Source organism: Syngnathus acus, chromosome 23, assembly GCF_901709675.1.
Source record: "Syngnathus acus chromosome 23, fSynAcu1.2, whole genome shotgun sequence".
NCBI lineage: Eukaryota > Metazoa > Chordata > Actinopteri > Syngnathiformes > Syngnathidae > Syngnathus > Syngnathus acus.
Genome location: NC_051107.1, coordinates 126,546 through 141,651, shown reverse-complemented (window position 1 = coordinate 141,651; position 15,106 = coordinate 126,546). Strand labels below are relative to the sequence as shown.

General features: G+C 44.5%; 1 protein-coding gene across 1 annotated transcript in view; it reads left to right on the top strand.

The window, feature by feature from the left end:
* aldh1l2 (aldehyde dehydrogenase 1 family, member L2) overlaps positions 1–15,106 on the top strand; it is a 62,634-nt gene that overhangs the window by 26,947 nt on the left and 20,581 nt on the right. The window contains exons 11-20 of the mRNA XM_037242580.1: positions 3,602–3,721; positions 3,815–3,942; positions 4,242–4,392; positions 6,015–6,085; positions 6,171–6,276; positions 6,403–6,490; positions 6,579–6,672; positions 6,754–6,853; positions 7,586–7,684; positions 7,801–7,966. Of these exons, the coding sequence (XP_037098475.1) occupies positions 3,602–3,721; positions 3,815–3,942; positions 4,242–4,392; positions 6,015–6,085; positions 6,171–6,276; positions 6,403–6,490; positions 6,579–6,672; positions 6,754–6,853; positions 7,586–7,684; positions 7,801–7,966 (1,123 nt within the window). The remainder of the gene's footprint in view (positions 1–3,601; positions 3,722–3,814; positions 3,943–4,241; positions 4,393–6,014; positions 6,086–6,170; positions 6,277–6,402; positions 6,491–6,578; positions 6,673–6,753; positions 6,854–7,585; positions 7,685–7,800; positions 7,967–15,106) is intronic.

The following is a 15,106-nucleotide window of genomic DNA, read 5'->3' as shown; positions in this document are numbered from 1 at the left end:
TTTTTTTACAATTAACAACAGGGTGCAGTCTGTAATTATCGAAATAACTTGAGCCACGAGCAGTTCAAAAGATTCATCCACGTCGGGATACTGGAATATTGGAATTGGATATTATTTGTAAATGGAAGAATATACTAGAAAATTAATACTAAAGTAATATAGATAATAATATTATCAATATTAATCGACAACAAAACGATTATCAAAATAATTGCCTTGTATTTCGAAAATCGAGTAATCGTTTTTTTTACAATTTTTAACTAAATATTGTTGCGTTTTGTTCAAGTTGTCCGTCGTTGAGCAAAGAAAACAAAGATGTGGAGTAATAGTTTGTTCTTTATTTGCAAGATCTTGGGTTGCTTCACAGCAGTCAGTACAAGTGCACTTCAGCAGATGAGAACAACCACGTCAGGCTCCAGATCAGAAGGTTTTATACTCTCCGCAAGCAGGAATACGGAAGGGAAGAAAAGGGAGGGGAAAAGAAGGAAAAACATATCCTCATAAGAATGTCTTATCTACTGAATGTTTTGTATCAATGTGTCATGACGTTAATGAGCTCTGCCTTATGTGTAATGGAAAAGTTACCAAGCTGTGTGTGCCGTGTCTGTGCTCTGATGGAGCAACTATGTTTGTATAAATTAATATAGAATTAATATAGAATATTTAGACATTGCTGTTGCTCCCTTTTCACTATCTAACTAAAGGTCTTCTGATTTCACCTTCTCAAAAGTAAAAATTATTTAATCCTTTCATGAATAGAATTAATATAGAATATTTAGACATTGCTGTTGCTCCCTTTTCAATATCTAAAGGTCTTCTGATTTCACCTTCTCAAAAGTAATAATTATTTACCGTATTTTTCGGACTATAAGTCGCGGTTTTTTTCATAGTTTGGGTGGGGGGGGCGACTTATACTGAGGAGCGACTTATATGTGAATTTTTTCACAAATTTTCAAAATAAAAAAAAAAAGAAAGTGAAACCACGATAAACGAACCGCGATGTAGCAAGGCATTACTATAATTTGAATTTCAAGTGACGTCAGCGGCGCGGCGGTTGTTTACATAAAGGACAAAGATTCGATCACGGGATGACGAAGATGACGAAGGGTCCCACGTTATACCGGCATCATTAGCGGCTTTGTTTATAAGTGACACGGAGGACGAAGAGTTTGAAGGATTTAATGATTTGGAGTGACACAGAAGGTTTGAAAAACTATTATGGCTTTTACGCACGCCCGGTCCTACTCTACGGAGCTCTCTTTCACCTGGATGGAAGTCGGGGGCCGGCGCTCTGCCGGGTGGCTGTCCAGGGACGGTGGATGGGGCTCGGACATGGCTTTTACGCACGCCCGGTCCTATTCTATGGAGCTCTCTTCCACCTCCGTGGCTGGAAGTGCCACCTCCTGGGATGGAAGTCCACGCCGCCACACACCTGGAAGTCCACGCCGGTGAACTATTTATGTTATAATTATTAGATGTATTTTATTTTGTGTAGCAACTTGTATATGTTTTTATCGTAACAGTTCAGTAGTTATTGGCTCGTTGAACTCTTGTTTTGTTAAATAAAGAGCCGTTTACCAAACCCACGTCTTTCCTTGTACTTTGTAAACGCTACAATATAGTTATATACTAGATCTGTGGAATAACGACGAGGCTGACGTCAGGGTGCACGCGCGGCGTTGTTGTCAAAGGACGAGGAATTTGATTGATGGATTTAATGATTTGGCGTGACACAGATGGTTTGATATTATTGCTTATATAATAGTTATTTGATATATAATTTATATATCGTTATATGGACCTGTGGAATATTTTGAAGCGCACCCGGCCGGCATTGTTGACGTAAAGGACGATCGATGGATTCAATGATTTGGAGTGACACAGATGGTTTGATAATATTATTGCTTATATAAGAGTTATTTTATATATAGTTTATATATCGTTATATGGGCTTGTGGAATATTTTGAAGTGCAACCGCCGTCAGCTGCGCGCACCCGGCCGGCATTGTTGACATAAAGGACGATCAATGGATTTAATGAATTGGAGTGACACAGATGCTTTTATAAACGTGTTATTTATGTAATAGTTATTTGAATAACTCTGAATGTTACGTCAGGTCCGTTATCAGCTCTTCGTTTGTGTTTATGTCACGTTGTTGCTCATTCATGTCTGTTCTTGGTGTTGGATTTTGTCGAATAAATTTCCCCCAAAATGCGATTTATACTCCGGAGCGACTTATATGTTTTTTTTCACATTATTGTGCATTTTATGGCTAATGCGACCTATATTCCGGAGCGACTTTTTGTCCGAAAAATACGGTAATTCTTTCATGAAAGCAGACTGATTGCTGAGTGCTGCTGGTGTGCAGGACGACAATTGAACAATGTCCCCCGGACATTTTTTTTAGGTCTCAAAAGTAGGACATGTCTGGTCACCCTAATATGACCAAACCCAGAAAGCAGATGAGCCGCGACAGTTGAAATGTGAACAGTCGGCAGTAGTTCATCAAGACTGACCAGTACTGATTGAAATCACTGTCCAACAGATACAATACAGGCCACCAGAGTTGAGGAAATCCTACAGAATAAAGGTTTCGTTTCCCAATGACCTGATGTTTACTAAAGTTGGGGGGCATGGCATGAGGCAGTTCCCCAGAAAGCCAAGGGTGATGTTTGCAGCAGGTCTGGAGTTCCATCAAATGGATTTAGGAACCATGAGGGCATAACAAGGTGAAGAACTGAATTTATCTCTCTGAGGTAAAACAAGAGTTTGCACTCCATGTTGACTGTCTGTTAGCTACAGCCGCTAACTTGTTTGTTGGTCTGTTCTGTTTATATTTGGAAGCAAATTTTGTCCGGCAGGCCTACTGAAGGGAGCCAACATCAGCACGTTATTGAAACAGATTAGCTCATTGTGTGTGTTGGTGAACGTAAACATCGTAGCAAGCATTGTAAAAGTGAAAGTGTATTCACTGGCAACCTTATTTGAACTCCTGAAGAACTTCAGCTAGCGATAGCAAGTAGCAATCACGAGATATCCAATCTTCATTACAGTAATATTGTATGGGCCTCTCATAGTCTAAACACGACATTCTGGTGAATCTTGTGGAATGAAACAAAATCCATCCGTATATTTGTCTCAGGGGGCGGCCAATTTAGCACTTAGCTGTCGACGGAAAACTAAACTACATCACAGTTGCTCAGGGATCAGATTACGACCAATCATGGCTCACCTGTTTTCTGAGTTTGGTAATGTGACCCAAGCTGAGTCATGATTTGCAAAACAAAAGCTGGTGAAAGTATTTATTGTACCTGCTTAATGTGTTTTTGTTTTTTGTTTTTTTGCTTCTGAACCTCAACCTCACGTCAGGACAGTTATCATGTGTATCTTTGTAAATTACAGTTGTTATCCCAATAATTAATTAATTAAATTCAATTAGCACTAGCAATAAACATTCCTTTTGGCAGTTCAATAAAGCTCAATAAATCTCGACACCAGCTTCTTATTATCTAGCCTCCATTTGTAGAATCAGCAATTTTTACAGTTGGTCTTTGTGGTTGATTTATGATTGATATTATAAGCCTGTTTTTTTTTTATCAGGTAACCAAGGAAATTAACAGCATGACTGTGAAAATGCCACACCAGTGTTTTATCAACGGCTCATTTGTGGATGCTGAAAATGGCAAGACCTACGATACCATTAATCCAACTGATGGATCTGTAAGACATCTGAGAAAACAACAGCGCTCATCGGTTCTTTTTCCATTCAAAGTACTACATGGACTGTTTCTGCTTGTCATACTTTTTGACTAGGTAATCTGTAAGGTGTCTTATGCTTCAGTGGGGGATGTGGACCAGGCCGTGGCAGCTGCTAAAGCAGCATTTTATACTGGGCCCTGGGGCAAGATGAACCCAAGAGACAGAGGAAATCTACTTTATAAGTAAGTAGTCCCAAAAGGATGAATAGTGTGTCTTGATAGTTTTTATGAAAACTATGACTAATATGACGACTGACACAGTGAAACACTACACATTTAAAAACAAATGATGTGGCCTGAAATAGTATGCAGGAGTGGATTATTGAGTTTATTAATGGTGATTAGATGATGATAATAGAAAAATATATTCTGAGGATGCAGATTTTATAAAAACATTGTCCATGTATTTTTTGTATTTTTTTTTTTTTCAAATAAGACCAAGATATAATTCAGAATTTTGTACTTTTTGGTTGGCCTTATAGACTAGCAAACTTGATGGAGCAACACCAGGAGGAGTTGGCCACCATTGAGGCAATCGACTCCGGAGCTGTGTACACGCTGGCCCTCAAGACTCATGTGGGCATGTCCATCCAGACATTTCGCTACTTTGCTGGCTGGTGTGACAAGATACAGGTAAAAAGGATGGCCATCAAGGCTTTTGACACAGTTGCCACAAAAACAAATGGGCAAGCTTTGTGAAATTTCACGAGTAATGTGCCAAGTGGCTTCTATCTTTGTGGACTAAAAAAACAACAACCCTTTCTCACAAATATTCCATTTGCTCTATTTAACTTGAAATATTTTAGGGCAAATCTGGACATCTGAAGCGTCACAGTAATTCTGACGTGGGAACTAAACTTCGACAGAACACTTGGGAATTTCTACTGATATTAGCTTATTGCAGGGGTCACCAACTCCGGTCCTCAAGGGCGCCAATCCAGCCTGTTTTAGGTGCAGCCCTACAACAACACACCTGATTCAAATAATCAGGATCGCTATCAGCCTTAATAGAGCTTGCTGATGAGCTGATCATTTGAATCAGGTGTGTTGTTGTAGGGCTGCACCTAAAACAGGCTGGATTGGCGTCCTTGAGGACCGGAGTTGGTGACCCCTGGCTTATTGGTTTAAAACAGTCAGCCAATCTGAGAAAAGGGTTTCTACGAGTCGCAGACTAAATTAAACGGGTGAGGATATATGTTAAGAAATAATGACGTCATGAACTGTTTAACTTTAATTTGAAGTTATTTTTTCAGATTCTCTATAGATATTACACCAAAGAAAATCTCCCAAAAAGCCACTTTTTTCCTACACCCCAAATATGAATTTGGCCATAACCCATAATTTGATTTTCTGAAATTATTGGTGCATTGTACTCAAGCTGAAGGCTATTCCAACCAAAGTCACCCTTTTTTTTAATTGGTTTAAAACAGTCAGCCAATCTGAGAAAAGGGTTTCTATGAGTCGCAGACTAAATTAAACGGGTGAGGATATATGTTAAGAAATAATGACGTCATGAACTGTTTAACTTTAATTTGAAGTTATTTTTTCAGATTCTCTATAGATGATATTACACCAAAGAAAATCTCCCAAAAAGCCACTTTTTTCCTCCACCTCAAATATGAATTTGGCCATAACCCATAATTAGATTTTCTGAAATTATTGGTGCATTTTACTCAAGGTGAAGGCTATTCCAACCAAAGTCACCTTTTTTTTTTTTTTTAACCCGTTTAACATTTTAACTTTATCACATTCGGTAACTATTTGGGTTACTACTTTTGGCTTGAAGACAGAACATTATGAGATAAACATTTATATATTTCTTTTTTGTTTTTTGTCAGGATCTTCGATTGTTTTCAATTAGCTACAGTACTTTCAAGGATGTTCACCTCAAATACCTTGAAATAATAATTCTGGTATCGGCCCGGCAGCCTCGATATTAATACCTGTTTTCGTTACTCGGCTAGCCCATTCCTACTTATTTTTTGTCGTAAATATTGACTGTTTTGCTCTTTTGGAGGTTTGCACACTAATTTGCACTAGTGTAAAGACTACAACATTTATTTGTCATCATTTTATCTTACTGCTCTCTCTCTGTCTCTCTCTCTAGAGGTCAGACTAATCACCTGATTTGACCTAGGAAAACCTCTAACTTGACCTGGCAACAAATTGGCACTTGCTTGAGACGCAAACATTCTGACTCAAGACAGATCCCATATTTGAAGTATACGATGCAATCAATACAATTCTGTTTGCAGGGCAAGACAATTCCCATCAACCAGGCCAGGCCCAACCACAACCTCACCTTCACTAAAAAAGAACCAATCGGGTAAGTTTGACATGGTTTTAGAAAAAACATTTGCACTTGCATTTATTATTCTTGTTTAGTTCTTAATTTTTTCCCCCTGTATCAGTGTTTGCGCTATTGTCATCCCTTGGAACTACCCACTCATGATGTTAGCATGGAAAAGTGCTGCCTGCCTTGCAGCTGGTAACACGCTTGTTCTTAAACCGGCACAGGTGATCATACACATGAATACGATTAACAATGTCATGTCTTTTCTTAAAAATCCGCTCAAGTATGCTTGAGCCACATGTTAATGAGTTTCGTATGTCAGGCCTATATTACGTGTCTCACTTATTCAGGTCACACCACTGACTGCATTAAAATTTGCTGAGTTGTCTGTAAAAGCCGGTATTCCAAAAGGAGTTATCAACATCTTACCTGGCTCAGGTAATAGAGACGTCATAAAACATCATGTAATATTATTTGAAGTGACTGTTTGGAATCTTACAAACTCAAACAAATTGCTCTTCTTTAGGAGGAATGGTGGGACAGCGCTTGGCTGATCACCCAGATATTCGCAAACTGGGTTTCACTGGTTCAACACCTATTGGCAAACAAATCATGAAAAGGTGAGACTTAAAGATCTTCTCCTTTACTTAACATGCCTGTACTGCCACTTGACGTTTAAATATTATACTTTCCCCCTAAAGTTGTGCACTCAGTAATTTAAAGAAAGTTTCTCTGGAGCTGGGAGGGAAATCTCCTCTCATCATCTTTAGCGACTGCGACATGGACAAGGCTGTTCGCATGGTAAGACAATCACATTTTGTAGGTTTTGCTATTTTTTTTGTCTTGGTGTTTGAAATGGAAAGCTGCTAGTTTTGTAATATCTTGCTGTTACAATAGAGGGCGTTCTTTCTTTCCATTTTTGGTCAGGAGACGTGTAGGTTGTCAAACAAAATGTTTTATGGTCATTCTCAAAACTCCTGCATTTCGGTCCACGGGATTAGATCTTGAGAAAGTAAATTTTTATTTTCTACCACATATGACCCAATAGTTGCAACATCATTGTGTGAATAGTTAAATTCATGCGACTTGTGAATTTAGGTTCAACCTTAAATCACATAATCTAATTATTTTAATAATCCATCCATCCACCCACCTATCCATCCATCTGACCGACTGAGCCCTCCCTCCCTCCCTCCCTCCCTCCCTCCCTCCCTCCCTCCTTCCTTCCTTCCTTCCTTCCTTCCTTCCTTCCTTCCTTCCTTCCTTCCTTCTCCATATACAGCAAAAATAAGGGAAATGGCCTCATACTGTAAATGAGACTTTTGGACGAAAAGTAATTAGCCATTTGCTGTCTCTTTATGAATACAATTGAATTGAATAATTAATTGTTCATGTGATCAATAAATTCTGCTTCTCCCCATACCAAGTGCTCCAAGCGTATTCTTCTCAATTCAAGATTTGCTGTGATACTAAATATTAAATCTGAGGGTTTAGTAAAATGGATTTTTCTATTTGTTACTCTTGTCATTATAGGGTATGAGCTCAGTGTATTTCAACAAAGGGGAAAATTGCATTGCCGCTGGGCGCCTTTTTGTGGAGGAATCAATTCATGATGAATACATCGGCCGCGTGGTGAGTTTTGTCAAGTAGATAGACTGTCATAGTCTTAGCAAAATCCTTCCCTTTTGAGTAGCACTTCATATTGCATTGTTATGATTCAATAAACGCTCTCCCTTCCCTTCACTAAGGTGACTGAGTTAAAGAAGATGAAAATTGGAGACCCGTTAGATCGATCTACAGATCATGGGCCACAGAATCACAAAGCACACTTGGACAAGCTGCTGGAGTACTGTGATGTTGGAATAAAAGAGGGAGCTAGATTGGTATACGGCGGCAAACAAGTGGACAGGCCAGGTAAAATAAAAACAAATCAACATGATGCAAAACTTCAGATTTCTGGAAGATAATGTCAAATCTGCACTTATTATATTAAAGCGACCGGCTTCCCATTAAAGGGTTGAATAAGCCGGGGGTGAAGGGACTCGTCCGAATTCTAACCACCTTCATTAAATTAATTCTAAAATAATCAATATAATCTCTTTATGACGCCAATCCCTTTGAAGACAAAACGCTCGTGCCGAGTAACTTAAAATTGAGACACGTCGTCAGAATAACCGCGCCATACTGATGGCTCCCTTCTGTGATTTGAGGATTTTGTTAAATTCCGGATATATTTAGATGTCTTTGTTAAGACCTCAGGGATTCGTTATTTACACTAGCGCGCATTCGCCCCAGCTGAGCTCAAGATACGTAACTACTTCGGACCAGATCTGACAATACCTGATGTTAAGGATTAAAGCTGTCTTCACTTTAAAAAGAATCGAACGGATTTAAAGAATGACTATGATAAGGAAATAAAGAAATTTTAAAGTTCTAATTACTGCATATAAAACCATGCTCAACATAGTTAATACGAAATAATCTATAACTGAATTAAGGATTAAGAAGAAATTTAATAAATAAGCAAGAAAAAGAATTACCGTAATTTTCGGACTATAAATCACGGTTTTTTTCATAGTTTGGGTGGGGGGGCGACTTATAATAAGGAGCGACTTGTGTTTTTTCTCAAAAATTAAAAAAAAACAAAAAAGTGAAACCGCGATAAATGAACCGCGATGTAGCAAGGGATTACTGTAATTTGAATTTCAAGTGACGTCAGCAGCGCGACGCGGCGTTGTTTACATAAAGGACAAAGATTGACTCGACGGAGCTCTCTTTCACTTCCGTGGATTGAAGTCGGGGGCCGGCGCTCGGCCGGGTGGCTGTCCAGGGACGGTGGATGGGGCTCGGACAATGCTTTTACGCACGCCCGGTCCTCTACCGAGCTGTCTTTCACCTCCGTGGATGGAAGTCGAGGGCCGGCGCTCGGCCGGGTGGCTGTCCGGGGACGGTGGCTGGGGCTCGGTCATGGCTTTTACGCACGCCCGGTCCTATTCTATGGATCTCTCTTCCACCTCCGTGGCTGGAAGTCCACGCCGCCACACGCCTGGAAGTTTGTTTTGTTAAATAAAGAGCCGTTTACCAAACCCACGTCTTTCCTTGTACTTTGTTAACGCTACAATATAGTTACATACTAGATGTGTGGAATAACGACGAGGCTGACGTCAGGGCGCACGCGCGGCGTTGTTGACAAAGGACGAGGAATTTGATCGATGGATTTAATGATTTGGAGTGCACAGATGTTTTGATATCATTGCTTATATAATAGTTATTTGGTATCTAATTTATATATCGTTATATGGGCCTGTGGAATATTTTGAAGTGCAAGCGCCGTCAGCGGCGCGCACCCATTGTTGAAAAAGGACGAACGATGGATTTAATGAATTGGAGTGACACAGATGGTTTTATAAACGTGTTATTTATGTAATCGTTTTTTTAATAACTCTGAATGTTACGTCAGGCCCGGTCTCAGCTCTTCGTTTGTGTTTATGTCACGTTAGCATACCTATCGTTTAGCCTGTTGTTGCTCGTTCATGTCTGTTCTTGGTGTTGGATTTTGTCGAATAAATTTCCCCCCAAAATGCGACTTATGCTCCGGAGCGACTTATATATGTTTTTTTTCACGTTATTGTGCATTTTATGACTAATGCGACCTATATTCCGGAGCGACTTTTAGTCCAAAAATTACAGTACAAGTCAAAAAAACAACAATAATTCCACTCACCCATCTCAGAACAAAAGAGGAGACGCAAGGTCTAAAATCCTATTTGGTTGAACAAGTCGAGTGATCGGCTCTCCTTTTTTCCAAAATCCGAATTCTGTTTAAAAAGAGGAAAGGTCTGCCGATGAGGAGATTAGCCAACGCCGTTACATTGGCGTCTTCCCCGTTCTGCCCGAAGCGGCTGTCTCCTCTGCCTTCCTCAAAGCTTAAAATTTGACAAAGTCCAATTCGAAGCTTAAAATTTGACAAAGTCTAATTCGAAGCTTAAAATTTGACAAAGTCCAATTCGAAGACTCTGGAAATTCATCTTAGTAGATTTTGGTCCAATCTCAAAAAGAATGAAAAATGCATCTTCGTCTAAACGGCGTTCTTTACTCCGGGCAGTGTCACGGCCATCGCCCTGACCAGGAAGAGCCCTTCTCTCGTCTGAAGCCAAGCTTTTATAGGCTTGTCAGCTCCTCTGGCATTACCTCATCGGAATATGTGGAATGTCTGGAATGCCTGGTATGCTAGGAATGCATGACCTCATCTGATTTTCCAGCTCATATTTTAATGCTGTCTCAGCGGATTTCTCAGCTGATATTTTAGGGTTGCGCAATTTTCACCTGACTCTCAGCTGGGAACCACTGGTTGCCTTGGCAACTTTGCTCAAAACAGCAAGCATTGCGCATGACTGTTCTCTGCTGCAATTTCCTGTTTTGCTCGTTCTTTCACTATTAGCCCTCGATGTCTCCTTTCAACTTAATACATTCAGGTATGGATGGAAACACAATGTTGAATACAGGTTGGATAAAACATTCCAACATTAATAACATACAGAGCCGTTTACCAAACCCACGTCTTTCCTTGAACTTTGTTAACACTACAATATAGTTACAGTGCCTTGCGAAAGTATTCGGCCCCCTTGAACCTTTCAACATTTCGCGACATTTCAGGCTTCAAACATAAAGACTCCGTGAGTCGTCACCTTATCGTGGTGGAGGGGTTTGCGTGCCCCTATGATCCTAGGAGCCATGTTGTCTGGGGCTTCATGCCCCTGGTAGGGTCACCCATGGCAAACGGGTCCTAGGTGAGGGGCCAGACAAAGCACGGCTCATCAGCCCCTTATGATGAAAAAAATTAATGGATCACGTTTTCCCTCGCCCGGACGCGGGTCACCGGGGCCCCCCTCTGGAGCCAGGCCTGGAGGCGGGGCTCGAAGGCGAGCGTCTGGTGGCCGGGCCTTCGCCCATGGGGCCCGGCCGGGCTCAGCCCGAAAAGGAAACGTGGGTCCCCCTTCCCATGGGCTCACCACCTGTGGGAGGGGCCAAAGGGGTCGGGTGCATTGCAAGCTGGGCGGCGACCAAAGGCAGGGACCTTGGCGGTCTGATCCCCGGCTGCAGAAGCTGGCTCTTGGGACATGGAATGTCACCTCTCTGGCTGGAAAGGAGCCCGAGCTGGTGTGCGAGGCAGAAAAGTTCCGACTAGATATAGTCGGACTTGCCTCCACGCACAGTTTGGGTTCCGGTACAAGCCCTCTCGAGAGGGGCTGGACTCTCTTCCACTCTGGAGTTGCCCACGGTGAGAGGCGTCGAGCAGGTGTGGGTATACTTATTGCCCCCCGGCTGGGCGCCTGCACATTGGGGTTCACCCCGGTGAACGAGAGGGTAGCCTCCCTCCGCCTTCGGGTGGGGGGACGGGTCCTGACTGTTGTTTGTGTCTATGCACCAAACGGCAGCTCAGAGTACCCACCCTTCTTGGAGTCCCTGGAGGAAGTGCTGGAGAGCGCTCCTTCTGGGGACTCCGTCGTTCTACTGGGTGACTTCAATGCTCACGTGGGCAATGACAGTGAGACCTGGAAGGGCGTGATTGGGAGGAACGGCCCCCCCGATCTGAACCCGAGCGGTGTTCTATTGTTGGACTTCTGTGCTCGACACGGATTTTCAATAATGAACACCATGTTCAAACATAAGGGTGTCCATGTGTGCACTTGGCACCAGGACACCCTAGGCCGCAGTTCGATGATCGACTTTGTAGTCGTGTCATCGGATTTGCGGCCGCATGTTTTGGACACTCGGGCGAAGAGAGGGGCGGAGCTGTCAACTGATCACCACCTGGTGGTGGGTTGGCTCCGATGGTGGGGGAAGATGCCGGTCCGACCTGGCAGACCCAAACGTTCTGTGAGGGTCTGCTGGGAACGTCTGGCGGAATCCCCTGTCAGGAAGAGCTTCAACTCCCACCTCCGGCAGAGCTTTTCCCACGTCCCGGGGGAGGCGGGGGACATTGAGTCCGAGTGGACCTTGTTCCGCGCCTCCATTGTTGAGGCGGCCGACCGGAGCTGTGGCCGTAAGGTCATTGGTGCCTGTCGTGGCGGCAATCCCCGAACCCGCTGGTGGACACCGGCGGTAAGGGATGCCGTCAAGCTGAAGAAGGAGTCCTATCGGGCCGTTTTGGCCTGCGGGACTCCGGAGGCAGCTGACAGGTACCGGGTGGCCAAGCGGAACGCGGCTTCGGCGGTTGCTGAGGCAAAAACCCGGGCGTGGGAGGAGTTCGGCGAGGCCATGGAGAATGACTTCCGGACGGCTTCGAGGAAATTCTGGTCCACCATCCGGCGTCTCAGGAGGGGGAAGCAGTGCAACGTCAACACTGTTTACAGTGGAGATGGCGTGCTGCTGACCTCGACTCGGGACGTCGTGTGTCGGTGGGGAGAATACTTCGAAGACCTCCTCAATTCCACCGACACGCCTTCCATTGTGGAAGCAGGGCCTGGGGACTCTGAGGCGGACTCTCCAATCTCTGGGGTTGAAGTCACTGAGGTAGTTAAAAAACTCCTCGGTGGCAAGGCCCCGGGGGTGGATGAGATCCGCCCGGATTTCTTAAGGGCTCTGGATGTTGTGGGGCTGTCATGGCTGACACGTCTCTACAGCATCGCATGGACATCGGGGACAGTGCCTCTGGATTGGCAGACTGGGGTGGTGGTTCCCCTCTTTAAGAAGGGGGACCGGAGGGTGTGTTCCAATTACAGGGGAATTACACTCCTCAGCCTCCCTGGTAAGGTCTATTCAGGGGTGCTGTAGAGGAGGGTCCGTCGGGAGGTCGAACCTCGGATTCAGGAGGAACAGTGTGGCTTTCGTCCTGGCCGTGGAACAGTGGACCAGCTCTTCACCCTCAACAGGATCCTCGAGGGTGCATGGGAGTTCGCCCAACCAGTCCACATGTGTTTTGTGGACTTGGAGAAGGCGTTCGACCGTGTCCCTCGGGAGGTTCTGTGGGGGGTGCTTCGGGAGTACGGGGTACCGAGCCAACTGATAAGGGCGGTTCGGTCCCTGTATCACCGATGCCAGAGTGTGGTCCGCATTTCCGGCAGTAAGTCGGATTCGTTCCCAGTGAGGGTTGGACTCCGCCAAGGCTGCCCTTTGTCACCGATTCTGTTCATAATTTTTATGGACAGAATTTCTAGGTGCAGCCGAGGCGTTGAGGGTGTCCGGTTTGGGGACCTCAGCATCGCGTCTCTGCTTTTTGCAGACGACGTTGTGCTGTTGGCTTCTTCAGGCCGTGATCTCCAGCTCTCACTGGAGCGGTTCGCAGCCGAGTGTGAAGCGGTCGGGATGAGGGTCAGCACCTCCAAATCCGAGTCCATGGTCCTCGATCGGAAAAGGGTGGAATGCCCTCTCCGGATCGGGGATGAGATCCTGCCCCAAGTGGAGGAGTTTAAGTATCTTGGGGTCTTGTTCACGAGTGAGGGGAGGATGGAGCGTGAGATCGACAGGCGGATCGGTGCAGCGTCGGCAGTAATGCGGACTCTGTACCGGTCCGTCGTGGTGAAGAGAGAGCTGAGCCAAAAGGCAAAGCTCTCAATTTACCGGTCGATTTACGCTCCTACCCTCACCTATGGTCACGAGCTATGGGTCGTGACCGAAAGAACGAGATCCCGGATACAAGCGGCCGAAATGAGTTTTCTCCGCAGGATGTCCGGGCTCTCCCTTAGAGATAGGGTGAGAAGTTCGGTCATCCGGGAGAGACTCGGAGTAGAGTCGCTACTCCTCCACGTTGAGAGGAGCCAGATGAGGTGGCTCGGGCATCTCATCAGGATGCCTCCTGGACGCCTCCCTGGGGAGGTGTTCCGGGCATGTCCCACCGGTAGGAGACCCCGGGGACGACCCAGGACGCGCTGGAGAGACTATGTCTCTCGGCTGGCCTGGGAACGCCTTGGGATCCCCCGGGATGAGCTAGATGAAGTAGCTGGGGAGAGGGAAGTCTGGGAGTCCCTCCTGAAGCTGCTGCCCCCGCGACCCGACCCCGGATAAGCGGAAGAAGATGGATGGATGGATGGATGGAAACATAAAGATATAAAAGTTTAATTTTTTGTCAAGAATCAACAAGTGGGACACAATCGTGTAATGGAACAAAATTTATTGGATAATTTAAACTTTTTTAACAAATAAAAAACTGAAAAGTGGGGCGTGCAATATTATTCGGCCCCCTTGCGCTAATACTTTGTAGCGCCACCTTTTGCTGCAATTACAGCTGCAAGTCGCTTGGGGTATGTCTCTATCAGTTTTGCACATCGAGAGACTGGAATTCTTGCCCATTCTTCGTTGCAAAACAGCTCGAGCTCAGTGAGGTTGGATGGAGAGCGTTTGTGAACAGCAGTCTTCAGCTCTTTCCACAGATTCTCGATTGGATTCAGGTCTGGACTTTGACTTGGCCATTCTAACACCTGGATACGTCTATTTGTGAACCATTCCGTTGTAGATTTGGCTTTATGTTTTGGATCATTGTCCTGTTGGAAGATAAATCTCCGTCTCAGTCTCAGGTCTTTTGCAGACTCCAACAGGTTTTCTTCCAGAATGGTCCTGTATTTGGCTCCATCCATCTTCCTATCAATTTTAGCCATCTTCCCTGTCCCTGCTGAAGAAAAGCAGGCCCAAACCATGATGCTGCCACCACCATGTTTGACAGTGGGGATGGTGTGTTCAGGGTGATGAGCTGTGTTGCTTTTACGCCAAACATATCGTTTTGCATTGTGGCCAAAAAGTTCGATTTTGGTTTCATCTGACCAGAGCACCTTTGTTGGGGAGGGTTTTACGCTAGATCTTGGGTGTATATAGTGTACAAGATGGTGTATCGGTCAGAATACAGGAGGCCGCAAAGGACGCTGGACACAGGGAATGGCCAAAAGGTAGATGGATGGATGGACAGGTTTATTGAGTTGCAGAATTAAAGGTTTATAGAATGGCGGAGTTTTTTGGTCATGAACTCGGCTTTACTTCGCTTCGACTATAACTAGCGAACTTCTACACCACCATACCGTGAACTGCTCTCTTCCGGACTGCCCTGCTCATGCGCGGAGA